At 46.2% G+C, this 11,162-nt stretch overlaps 1 protein-coding gene and 1 long non-coding RNA gene across 2 annotated transcripts; both read left to right on the top strand.

The window, feature by feature from the left end:
- The first annotated feature begins 234 nt into the window (after window positions 1–234).
- LOC130540296 (uncharacterized) lies at window positions 235–1,730 on the top strand. The gene is made up of 3 exons (XR_008954358.1): window positions 235–353; window positions 1,341–1,525; window positions 1,607–1,730. It is a non-coding gene; the product is annotated as an uncharacterized LOC130540296 (long non-coding RNA).
- Window positions 1,731–3,668: 1,938 nt separating this feature from the next.
- bmp4 (bone morphogenetic protein 4) lies at window positions 3,669–10,880 on the top strand. Its single transcript, XM_057059346.1, has 4 exons — window positions 3,669–3,959; window positions 6,823–6,945; window positions 7,454–7,818; window positions 9,703–10,880. Exons 3-4 carry the CDS (start codon window positions 7,461–7,463, stop codon window positions 10,551–10,553), a joined length of 1,209 nt encoding a protein of 402 aa, XP_056915326.1. The 5' UTR covers window positions 3,669–3,959; window positions 6,823–6,945; window positions 7,454–7,460; the 3' UTR covers window positions 10,554–10,880.
- Window positions 10,881–11,162: the final 282 nt, after the last annotated feature.

Genomic DNA, 11,162 nt, shown 5'->3' with positions numbered 1-11,162 from the left:
TCCCCGTGGTTCGCCCACACAGAGATGTTAGCATATTCTAACTGCTTGGAATTCCTGCCTGCTGTCTTGGGAGAGCACACTGCATTTTAAAACTTGTTGTGCTCTTTCAAGTTTTATTTGAAACTATGTAATTGCATTCTTGAAGGAATAACAAGCCCCAGAGCTTTTACATGAAGGATTACACATAATGGTTTAAAAATGCATTAGTTTTCTGTATTCTATTTAATTCTTCAAGCATTTTCATAACTTTAAAATAGTTGTTTTTATGTCTCTTTAGTGGATGCCATCGATGGGGAGCAACTATTTGATTCCCTCCTTTTTTCCACTGTTGTTTTGTTGAGTTTCCAGATGAGGTGAGTTGCCACTAAAAAACTGATTTCAAATATTGCTGGCTGATTTGGTGCAGTATTTCCAGTATGCAGTGTCTGTTTTTACCAGCAATTTATAGCCTTTTCTCAAACCAGAAACATCTATTTCTTGAGTGTGCCTCCATCGCTCCACCTCCTTCAGTGCGGGAAAGCTTAGACACTCCTTTAATCTGAGTGTCTAAGTAACAAAATAGTGATTAAAAAAAAAAGCTTTTGAATCCATTAAGAATGCCTCCTGGTGTGCCCCCCCCCTCAAGAAATCAGGTGTTGCCTCACTCAGGCTGTGTCTGGACAGTGTTGAAGCCCCAAGTGTGGCTCCTTATGCCCTGACAGAGGGAGAGAGGCCTTTGATAACGTCTCGCAGGAGCAGGTTTGCGGCAGGAGATGGGGGGGAGGGGTGCATTAATGTCCCATCACTCACTGGGCAGGAAGGTCGTCAGTCACGCCACATCATTCAGCAGGGCAATGCTGGGGTGTCACTGATGATCTCTCCTTCTAATGGGCCCGACGATATTCCCCTGTAGAGTGTGGTATGAAAAGATGGCTGCTCTTTGTTCCTAACTGCTGATACTGTCTAGACGGGCCAAGCCAAACTTTTGAAGCGCAAACCTGCCGAAACTGGAGAAAAACCTAAACATCCTCTCTCGAAGGAAACTCGTGGTCTTTATAACCAGTGAGGACTTGAAGGAGATGGTCTGGGAAAGACTTGGATCTATCTTTGTTTTCGCTTAAGCGCAGGGTGGGGGGGCTCATGAGCAGTTAGGAGGGCTAAATGTGACTTTCAGCGCAGCTTCCCCGGAAAGGCTCAGGCCAATTCAACATCCATCCCTCTCCATTTTCCTTCTGTTTACCTCTGGGCTCTTGAGTTTACATGCCAACTCCATTACAGGGATTAAAATAGTTTGTCCCATCCAGCCTCAAACTCCACTTCCCTTGTCTCTCTCCTTTCCTTAACCCCTGCGCCACTTACAGGCTTTCGGGTCCCGCGCAGGGCCGAGTTACGGGGGATTACAGGCCCAGCGCAGCTGTGTTGAAGAATGTTCCGACAAGATGTCCCAGCATTAGTGAAAGGTGGGGTTTGATCAATGGCTGCGGCGCGTGTCTGCACTAGTGAGCACTTCATGGAGCACCTGAAAGAGAAGAAAGGGAAAATGAAGGTGTGTTGTGACATCAGGCTCGGGATCTGGGCGGCGGGGGTCACCTTTGAGTTGCTGCTGATTAAGGGCCGGCGTTCACAGGTGAGCGGCTACGAGGAGGATTTAGTGACACAGGCGCAGAGGTGAAATCACCCCACTCGAAATGCAACGCCGACCCCGCTCCCCGGCGGCCCGAGGCGGGCGGGTGGAGATAAGCAAGCTCCCCGTCTGCACTTGGATAACTCGCAGGAGAATAGCTGCAGGTGAACTTTCTGCAACTCACAAAACAGGTCAAAATAAACAGGCCCAACAAGCCGTGTGCCGTTCGATTTTCCTGCCACGTGCGAGTTTCATGGCACATGGAGCTCTCCTGCAGCCTGGCCGCTAAAGCACAGGCCAACAACAGTTAATTGGAGAAAATAAAACTAACAAAACACCCATCAATAAAAACTGCACACTTCAATATGATTCATCTCAGTTTATTCACGTCATAAACAGATATTTTCTGCCAAGCATGCATTTACGCTGCAGTGTAAAAGGATTGTTTTAAAAAATCCTGGGAAAGTGGTTTTACAGCCTTTCTGGGGTCATTCTGCCGCTGAATCTGATTCCACTGCCATCAGCTGAAAGGGCCAACCTCGTTCCACGCTCTTATTTTTGGCTCTGATTTCAAACAGGATCATACTGTCATTACACCGGAGCTCATGTGCTCACAATTATGAACACGCTGGGTATTTTTTTGTACGTGCTTTAAGCTTACAGAAACACTCATGAGTGAGGGGAACATAGATGGTATCTCATCATAAAAGAAGATTGCACATGATTTCTCCAACATTAAAGAACCCCCACCAATGAGCCATTTTTGTCTTGAAACCCTGTTATAGCGAATATAATTTGGTGATCAAAGATAAATCATTCTATGCTGCATAGAAGGTGCAAGTTTGAGACCCTCCATTATGAAACTGCAGCTAAAATAATCTGTTTTTTTTCACCAATAAGAATGTTTCATCTGTTTTCTGCACTCCGGTGCATCATAAGATCGTCAGCCTGATTATTTCCAGTCACACAGTCCTGAGAGTGAAAACATGCCTCCCACAAGAAAAGCTACAGATTTGACCAGAAAAAGTGTGTATGGCGAGGTCAGCATCAAAGGGACAAGGCCCAAATGGTTTTAGTAACGCCGCTGAAATGAGAAATGAACAACATGAGAAGCGGCTGCATGAGTCAGGCAGAAGGTATGAGGTGAAGACACGGAGCCTGAATCACAAAGAACGTCCCCAAACACCGCAGAGACGTGAGCAGCGTGCCAGCAAGTGCTGTCATTTGAAACCGGGAGAGGCTGAAACCATGGCTGCACACTTCCAGGTCTCTGAATCCAGATTTCTTTTAACGTCGAGTGATAGTTTGGACACTGAAGGTGAGGATGTGTAAGTTTCTGAAGCCTCTCTATAAATGATAAATATTACGCGGATATGAACATTTTCACCGAAGCAATTGGTCCGTGTCATGTCAGATTCTGGGTCTGTCTTTAGATTTTGGCACTAAACAACAAGGAATTACATTGCAAATTTAGAAATCCATAATTTGAAAAGTGAAGTTAAAAAATAACTTGATGAGTTATAAATGGCTTAAATGACACTTGTAATTATCCCAAAAAGAGGCTGAATTTTCAACAAATGCCTCCAAAAATCTTACAATCTCAGGGAAAAAAAACATTTTTTGGACAAGGTGCCTTCCTAAAAAAGTAAGTATGTTGTATTTAATTATATGTAAAGAAATCCCACATGATTTATGCATTCATCGTTTAATTTTAATCATTTTAAATTCCTAAATTGTTGATCGGACATACAGAAGGGCAGCTTCGGCAGGTAAAGCAGGGGTCTTCTGCTTAGAGCCCCTCGATCCTGCTGTCTCACATTTAAATGCAAATGCTCCGCGTCGCTGCGACTCGTCCTCGGCCATTCACAGTCAAATCACTACCAAAAAAATTAAAGAAAAGCAACGACGCGGCGCAATGAGCCGCCTTTATTCACGGCGGAGGGGGAGGGTGGGGGTGTCCAAGGTGTTTGAGATAGATGAGGGAGGTGGGGGTCGAGGAGGGAGGAGGAGGCGGAGGCAGGGAGGGTAAATTGGGCGGACACATAAAAACTGCAAGGGGCCAGAGATGCGGGATCATTTGCTAAGTCTGCTGGCCGTCAGCGCCGCTTCTCTCCGGCGATCCGCACTCGAGGACGGGTTGGAAACCGCGCTGACGCCGGCCTCCACGCCGAAAGCCCCCGGCTCATGGGCTCCCGCTTAAAGGTGTCGCTTTGAAGGATTAATGATCCCCAAAGGCACCCCGCGTCTCCTTTAGGGTTAATTCAAGCGGGGTTTTTTTCGACTCCACGCCTGGACTGGCTCGCACCTTCCCCTTTCCGATTCGCATTATTCGAGGATACCTGGACCTCCACTGATGGTAAGATCACTGACACGTTCACACCTCAGACACTCGCGGATTGGAACCGAACCTGCCGAACTGGTCAGCGGGGATCCAGTTGACAGCGGCTCTCGGTGACTGAGCTCTTTTAGTCACGTCCACTATGACTTTTCGGGTAGAACTGCGCAAAAGGATGACTAGATTAAAGAAAAAAGTCTTTGACACAGTGACTTGGAAATGATTACACCGACAAATTAAAGTTGGAGCTGCATTCCTCGTTGAGCCTTTTGTGCCGGAGAGTCGAGCGGTGACAAACGAACTGAGGTCACTTCCAAACCATTTCTCAGCGCCTTTCCTTCTCCAACACAGCTGCGTTATTTACACAATACATTTTTTAGCTGGTTGCGACGTTTCGCGAAGGTTTCGCCTGCCGGGACACCTGCGCCGCGCGTAACGAGGAAGATGGAGAGGGCGCCGCTCCAACTTTACACAAAAAAACTCCAAAAAACCAAAACAAATTTTGGTCATTTTCAGCCTTATTTATTAACTAACCAAACCAACGCGCCTCGTGTACGTTTTCAAGGGGAAACTACAAGTATGGGTCAGGTGTAAAACTACACACCGCTTTAATAAAGTCCGTCTAATAACTCACCAGGGAGACCTATTACTGATCCTAACGCTATAATACAATAAATCGCGCGTTTTAACTCGTTTGGCTACGACTCGTGTTTTGTAACAAAGGATTATGAATTGGAAACGCTCAAACCTGCGACGCAGAAAACATTCCGCGGCCTACAGGCGCTCGGCGTCACTGACACGCACTTAATTTGTCCGGCAACGACACGGACTTGCCAGCTTTACCCCGGAACTTTATAAAATAAATAAATAAATAAACATTCGTTTAGGCGGCGTTGTTTTCGTTTCTGAAAAATACTGACCCAGATATTGTGTGTTTCGTCAGTGATATTTTGCTGGCGGTTGACTTTTTACGCGTCGCCCGAATCGAATTACTCAAAATACGGTTTCCATGTGTTTGATTACTCCCCAAAAAAGAGCGCGGTCACAGATACAGACACAGATAATTCAAAAATACAGCTCCGGTTTATTCCTGTCGATACCCGCGAGGACAAACAGTTTCAATCAGGAAGGTCGACAAAAGTTTTAAAAGAGAAAAACACCTTAAAATCTAAACCGTACGAAGTCAAAATTTTCGTTGGCAGCTTTTTTGGGGATCAGCAATACAATCTCCTCTGCTGTTCTTGACCCAAATTATTACATCCAGATCACAGGTTTAGGCTGTTCATATGCTCAACTGTTGTCTCTCACCACTTCCTGTGTCACTGGTCAAATCCCCTGGAAAACACACCTGGTGATCCGTGTGAGCCTGAGCACAGTTTCCCTGGTCAGACAGAAAGGCCAAGGCCAGTTGACTGCTGCGGCTTAATTGCGCCCCGGCCTGCGCATGTTGTCAGAAAATGTGTCTCTGGCTGCTGCTGTTCAAAAGTACTCTCAGCGTGAAGCAGCGAGAGCAAATGTGAGTCTGCAGCGCTCATAAAAAATAATAAGAGCCAAAAGTTCGGTGCAACTGGAAATGTCTTGCTCTGACTTTTCACCATTTCTGACAAAAGAGCTGAACGCAGTGACTTTTTCCAGGGTTGAACCCCGCCTGCTTTACATCTTCTTTCATCGTCATCACACCACTCTTGAGTGTCTGTCTGATTTAGCCTGCAGCTTTGTCACTGGCTGGTTACAGTTACAAGATGTTCTGTATGGTCACTGTTTTTGAGTGCTATGAATCCCTGTAATCATGGGAGAGGCCCTGTGCTGTACAATGAACATTTGTTGCGAGGGATGTGCACACATACACACACACACAATCTCTCTGACACACACAGTTATCCCCCAACCCCATGGGTAATAGAGCTGATCATGTTCTGAACCCTCCTCTCCCTTCTTTGCTGCAGTTCTCACGAAACACGCAAGTGGTGGCACACACTGATGCACAAAGTGCACAAGTACACAGATCTGGTGTCGTGACCGAGAATGAGGGGGGTCATTCGGGGGTCAAAATCTAACTTGGTCAGACTCGGGATGATATCCGTGGTTGTGTGAACCATGCACAAGTCGGGAAAAATCACACAGATACACACAGCATCTAACATTCATGCTAGACAACATGTGTAGGAGTAAGAGGTGAGAAAAAATGTAGAAATAACAATGAAAGTTTGTTTTTGACATACTTTGGCAATATTCACCACATTAAGGAGATGTGAATCATTAGCCTTAGCCATATGTGTTAGCCCGGAAGACGACTGTTGGGACTAAATGCACCCAAAAAACCCTCCAGTGACAATTGTACAAGGCTTACACTGATGACAGTGGTGTCAGAGAGCAGGAGGCCTGTCATCAGCGTCACCGCAACCTGTGTGAACCCTCAAGTGGGGAAGCGTTACTAAGAGATGAGCCCCTTTAGAGGGGGATAGGATTTAGTTCCTTGTTTGGGCCAGGAGAACGGTTGACAGTTCGCTTGGAGACAGTTTCTGTAAGCAAGCAGCTGTCTTCCTTTGAGTAGCGTCGATGCTCCTGATCAAAGTGGTTTTATCTGAACACGGGAGGAGGGCTCTGCATTTTTGGTGTCTGCTTCCTTGTTGATAGAGGCAGTAATGTGTTGTTGTGTCCTAGGTATGAGGTAGGTGCTTTGGGATATGCTGCCAGTGCCACAGCACATACCTCCTTACATTCACAGTAAAGAGCTAGCTTAGCTCTTGAGCCAATATGATAAACCTTTTTAGAGAGACGCTAGGTCTCTCAGTTACACTCGCCCATTGAAAATGTTGTCTGGACTCTATTCTTGAATTTACATGCCTGTAAGTATTTCTTTGTGTTTTCATTATGCTTCCAGGAACAGGGTCACTCCAATACTCTCCTGCAGCCGCCCAGCACCACCTAACATTTCCTGGAAGAACGTGTCCATTGGCTGCTCCCAACAAACATGGACTGTTTTCCCATGCTTTATTTTCTGTCGGTAAGTAAAGGTATCCTTGCAAGCACGGTCAAGCTCCACCCGGTATGGTACCGCAGCTGCGTCCACCACGAGTTTATTTACAATAGCTGGAACCGACCTGAAAAAGTTCTGTGCGTCTCGTCTGGTGTGTCTGACCAATAAGAGGACTGCAGTGTTTGGCGATCAACCCTTACCTGCAGCTAAAATAGAACATGGCTTTTTTTTTTTTACCATGTGTCATACAGATCTTTTTCTGTTTTCTCTCATTTGCTCAGTTTAATTCACTGGCTAAAAGCCCCAGGAATGGGGGGAGAGCTTTGTGTAATAGGTATTTGCCTGGGCTAGTGGTTCCTTATCGACTTGAGAATTTGTTCTGACCCCCAAGTGAGGGAATAGTTCACTGATTCAGGGTAAAGGTGCCATTCTTGCCCAGATGGTCATCTTTAAAGAATGCTAGTGTCTAATGGTTTTAGTGTAAAGTGTCTGCTCAACCTGCTAATCATTTTTGCCTTCCCCCCACCCCCTGCAGAGACATCATGATTCCTGGTAATCGAATGCTGATGGTTATTTTAATATGCCAAGTCCTGCTGGGAGAGAACAACCATGCTAGTCTGATACCTGAAGAAGGGAAAAAGAAAGTACCGGGCCTGCAGGGTCGTTCGGCCACTCAGAGCCATGAACTTCTACGGGACTTTGAGGCCACGCTTCTGCACATGTTCGGCCTCAAGAGGCGGCCGAGGCCCAGCCGCTCAACCGCTGTCCCTCAATACCTGCTGGACCTCTACCGGCTACAGTCGGGCGAGGCTGAGGAGGCTGAAGGGCAGGACATTGCCTTTGAGTACCCGGAGAGGGCAGCCAGCCGGGCAAACACTGTGAGGGGCTTCCATCATGAAGGTGAGTCATCAAATGGATATGACATTATATGTAGTCTAAGGTGACGCTACTCATGCTCGTTTTGCCAAGCAGGTTTTATTTTAGGCTTATTGCATTTCATCAGCATGGGTGAGGACGCTGAAGGGGAAAAAAAACCTACATCGGTTAAAACATTATTGTGAGGCTGCTCCACCCCTCTCTCACCATCACCATGGAATCCTGTGATGCGGTCACCAAACAGCAGGGCAAAAAAAAAAAAAAATCTGCTACTCAAGCTCTCAAGAGCCTCATTTGACAAAAGGGAAAGCACACCTTCACAGTACTGACTTCCACTTCTCACCGCACCCAGCAGAAAGCAACTTTAAAAAACTCCATCTCTGTTCTCCCCTCTCATGTCTCCAGTTTATGTGGAGAGCTCTTTTAGAGGAACCTTCCTCAACGTGCAATTATCTTTAATGCTACTCTGCAGGCTTCTAAATAAAGCCCCTGCTGCCAACAGTGTGGGTGCTTAGAGCAGACGCTGCAGCTCTCTGAAGAGATGGAAAAACAGACTCAGAAGCTGGTGTGATAGAAGGGCTGGAACACCAGAAGGGGTTCTGTTTATTGTGACTTGGGTCTACTTTGTGACAAATACAGAAAGTCTGCAGCAGGGTTCAGAGAAACTCCAGGGCGACAGATCTGTGAAACGTAAATTGAGGTTGGAAAGTTAGAGTGAGACATGCCAGATGAATGCTCAAAAATGACCCTTGGCAGGCGGGCTGAGGTGATTTAGGCTGAGTGAGGGAGGAAGTGAGCTTGCAGTGCATTGAACTGGTGAAAACGAGGCGTTTTAGGGCTAGAGAACATGTCTGCTCAGAGGAGGGGTGAGCAAGGAAGGAAGGATGAGTCAGCCTTAATGGGGCTTTTCACACACACACACATAGACACACATTGCTTGTGGAAGCTCACAGGGGCATGCATCTGTGCTGTAGTGCACTCTAGCAAGTTGGGATGAACAGCATGATCTGTGTCCGTGCACATGTGCCTCCGCGTCTCTGCAGATCGACCCTTCTTTATGGGAATCGCCTGTTTCGTGGAAGGGCCATTGTGCAACGGTGTGATTCAGCTGACCGATCTGTCCAAAACACTGTGACTCATCACAATCAGATAGACAGAGGGGAGATAATTTTTGGGGCCAGACGCATAAAGATGTGTTGTTTTCCCTTTACACCCCCCCTCCAATTCATTTGAAAGCAAACAGGGGAATGCATGTGTGCATGCATTTCAAATTTTGAATCATTTATTTCGTGTTCCTGCAAGGCCTCCTTTCCTGTAGGCCTCAGACAAATGAGATCCGACTGCATTGTCTGAGCCCGTAATGATTATTCATGATGAAAATGATAAATGTCTTAAGTGAACAAACTGCAACCTAATCAGAAACACAGCAGGTTTTAATAATGAAAACCACCTGTGTAAGATTAGGGCCTGGGTGTGAAATAACAGGGGTGGATTGAGCAGGAAAATAGTAGACACAACATTCCTTTCCCCAACAATGGTGATCTTGCCAGAAATCTGCAGACTGAGCGTGGAAGAGGGAGCCTCCACTGTGTTTATACTGTAGCTGTGGTACGTTAATCACCACCCTCCTTGTAATACGTGTTTCAGCAAAGTGCTTGGAGAAAGGCATTGAGAGAAGGCCTGGATAATCCTTATAGTGTAGATAGATAAGAAAGTGTGGAAATATATATATTTATATGCTCAAGTACCCCTGATGGCCAAGACATGTTTGAAGGGTTCATTTTTTGTGCCAGTGAAGCCCCAGCCACAGGGGAAATAGGGGGAAATGCTTTATTATCAGACTGTTTCATACATTTCAAGTCTTGATCCCAAAAGTCCTGATCCCTTCCTGTGTCTTGTGATTTGCAGAGCACATGGAGAGGGTTCACGAGCTCGGTGCTGCCGAATCGACGTCCCTTCGCTTCCTGTTCAACCTCAGCAGCATTCCAGAGGACGAGCTGCTTTCCTCCGCTGAACTGAGGCTCTACCGCCATCAGATTAATGAGGACAATGTCACGCTCTCGGCAGACCACGGGCTCCATCGGATAAATGTGTATGAGGTGCTCAAGCCCCCGCGGCAAGGGCAGCTGATCACACAGCTCTTGGATACCCGGCTGGTCCGCCACAACACGTCAAGCTGGGAGAGCTTTGATGTGAGCCCCGCTGTGCTGCGCTGGACTCGAGAAGGCCTCCCCAATTATGGACTGGCTGTAGAGGTTCTGCACCTCAACCAAACGCCACGCCACCAGGGCCGACATGTCCGAGTCAGCCGGTCTTTACACCAGGAACCTGGAGAGGACTGGGAGCAGATACGCCCCCTCCTTGTCACCTTCAGCCACGATGGCAAAGGTCACCCCCTGATCCGTCGTTCCAAGCGGAGTCCCAAGCAGCGGGGACGCAAACGCAACCGCAACTGCCGGCGCCACTCGCTGTATGTGGACTTTAGCGACGTGGGCTGGAATGACTGGATAGTGGCACCCCCTGGTTATCAAGCCTATTACTGCCACGGGGATTGTCCGTTCCCCCTGGCGGATCATCTGAACTCGACCAACCACGCCATTGTTCAGACACTGGTGAATTCCGTGAACAGCAACATTCCCAAGGCCTGCTGCGTGCCAACCGAGCTCAGTGCCATTTCAATGCTCTACTTAGACGAACACGACAAGGTGGTCCTAAAAAACTACAACGAAATGGTGGTGGAGGGCTGCGGTTGTCGCTAGCACACAGTCGCATTAGAACTTGGACGTGGACCAGTGACAAGGTGAAAATGGACACGAGCAAATCAGAAAGTCTCCGCTCCGAGAAAAAAAGTTCACTTGGACCCTTATTTATAACTTTTACGTTGAGATGTATGTTTGTCACACTTTCTTGTTTCTTTGACAATATGACCATATATTTTGACAAAATATATATATTTATATCTACGTATAAAAAAATAAATTGAGTCCTTATTTTAAACATAAAAAGCTGTACAACTTTTCATCATGTACATTAGATTGTATAAGTTTTTTTTATTGAGAAAATAGTAAAAAATCTAAAAAAGTTTATTTACTGGTAATATTTATTGCTGTCATATGATTTGCATTTTGGGGAAAACAATTAATAAAACATGAATGGCTTCCAGTAACACAGACCATAACACACAACACACACTTTTGAATCCCTCACATATGTCTGAAAATGCCATGATTTACATAATGTTAATTGTAATAGGTTCCAGTTTTAAAAATTTTAATTCAAAGTCTTACTCTTGGATGCATTGAAGTATGTCTAAATATTAACAAGAAATAGATAAACCTATCCAAGGTAAAATATTTGATCCATTATCC

The sequence above is a fragment of the Takifugu flavidus genome, chromosome 16 (genome assembly GCF_003711565.1).
Source record: "Takifugu flavidus isolate HTHZ2018 chromosome 16, ASM371156v2, whole genome shotgun sequence".
Lineage (NCBI taxonomy): Eukaryota > Metazoa > Chordata > Actinopteri > Tetraodontiformes > Tetraodontidae > Takifugu > Takifugu flavidus.
Note: the sequence above shows the minus strand (reverse complement) of the source record. Positions and strands in the feature narration are given on the sequence as shown.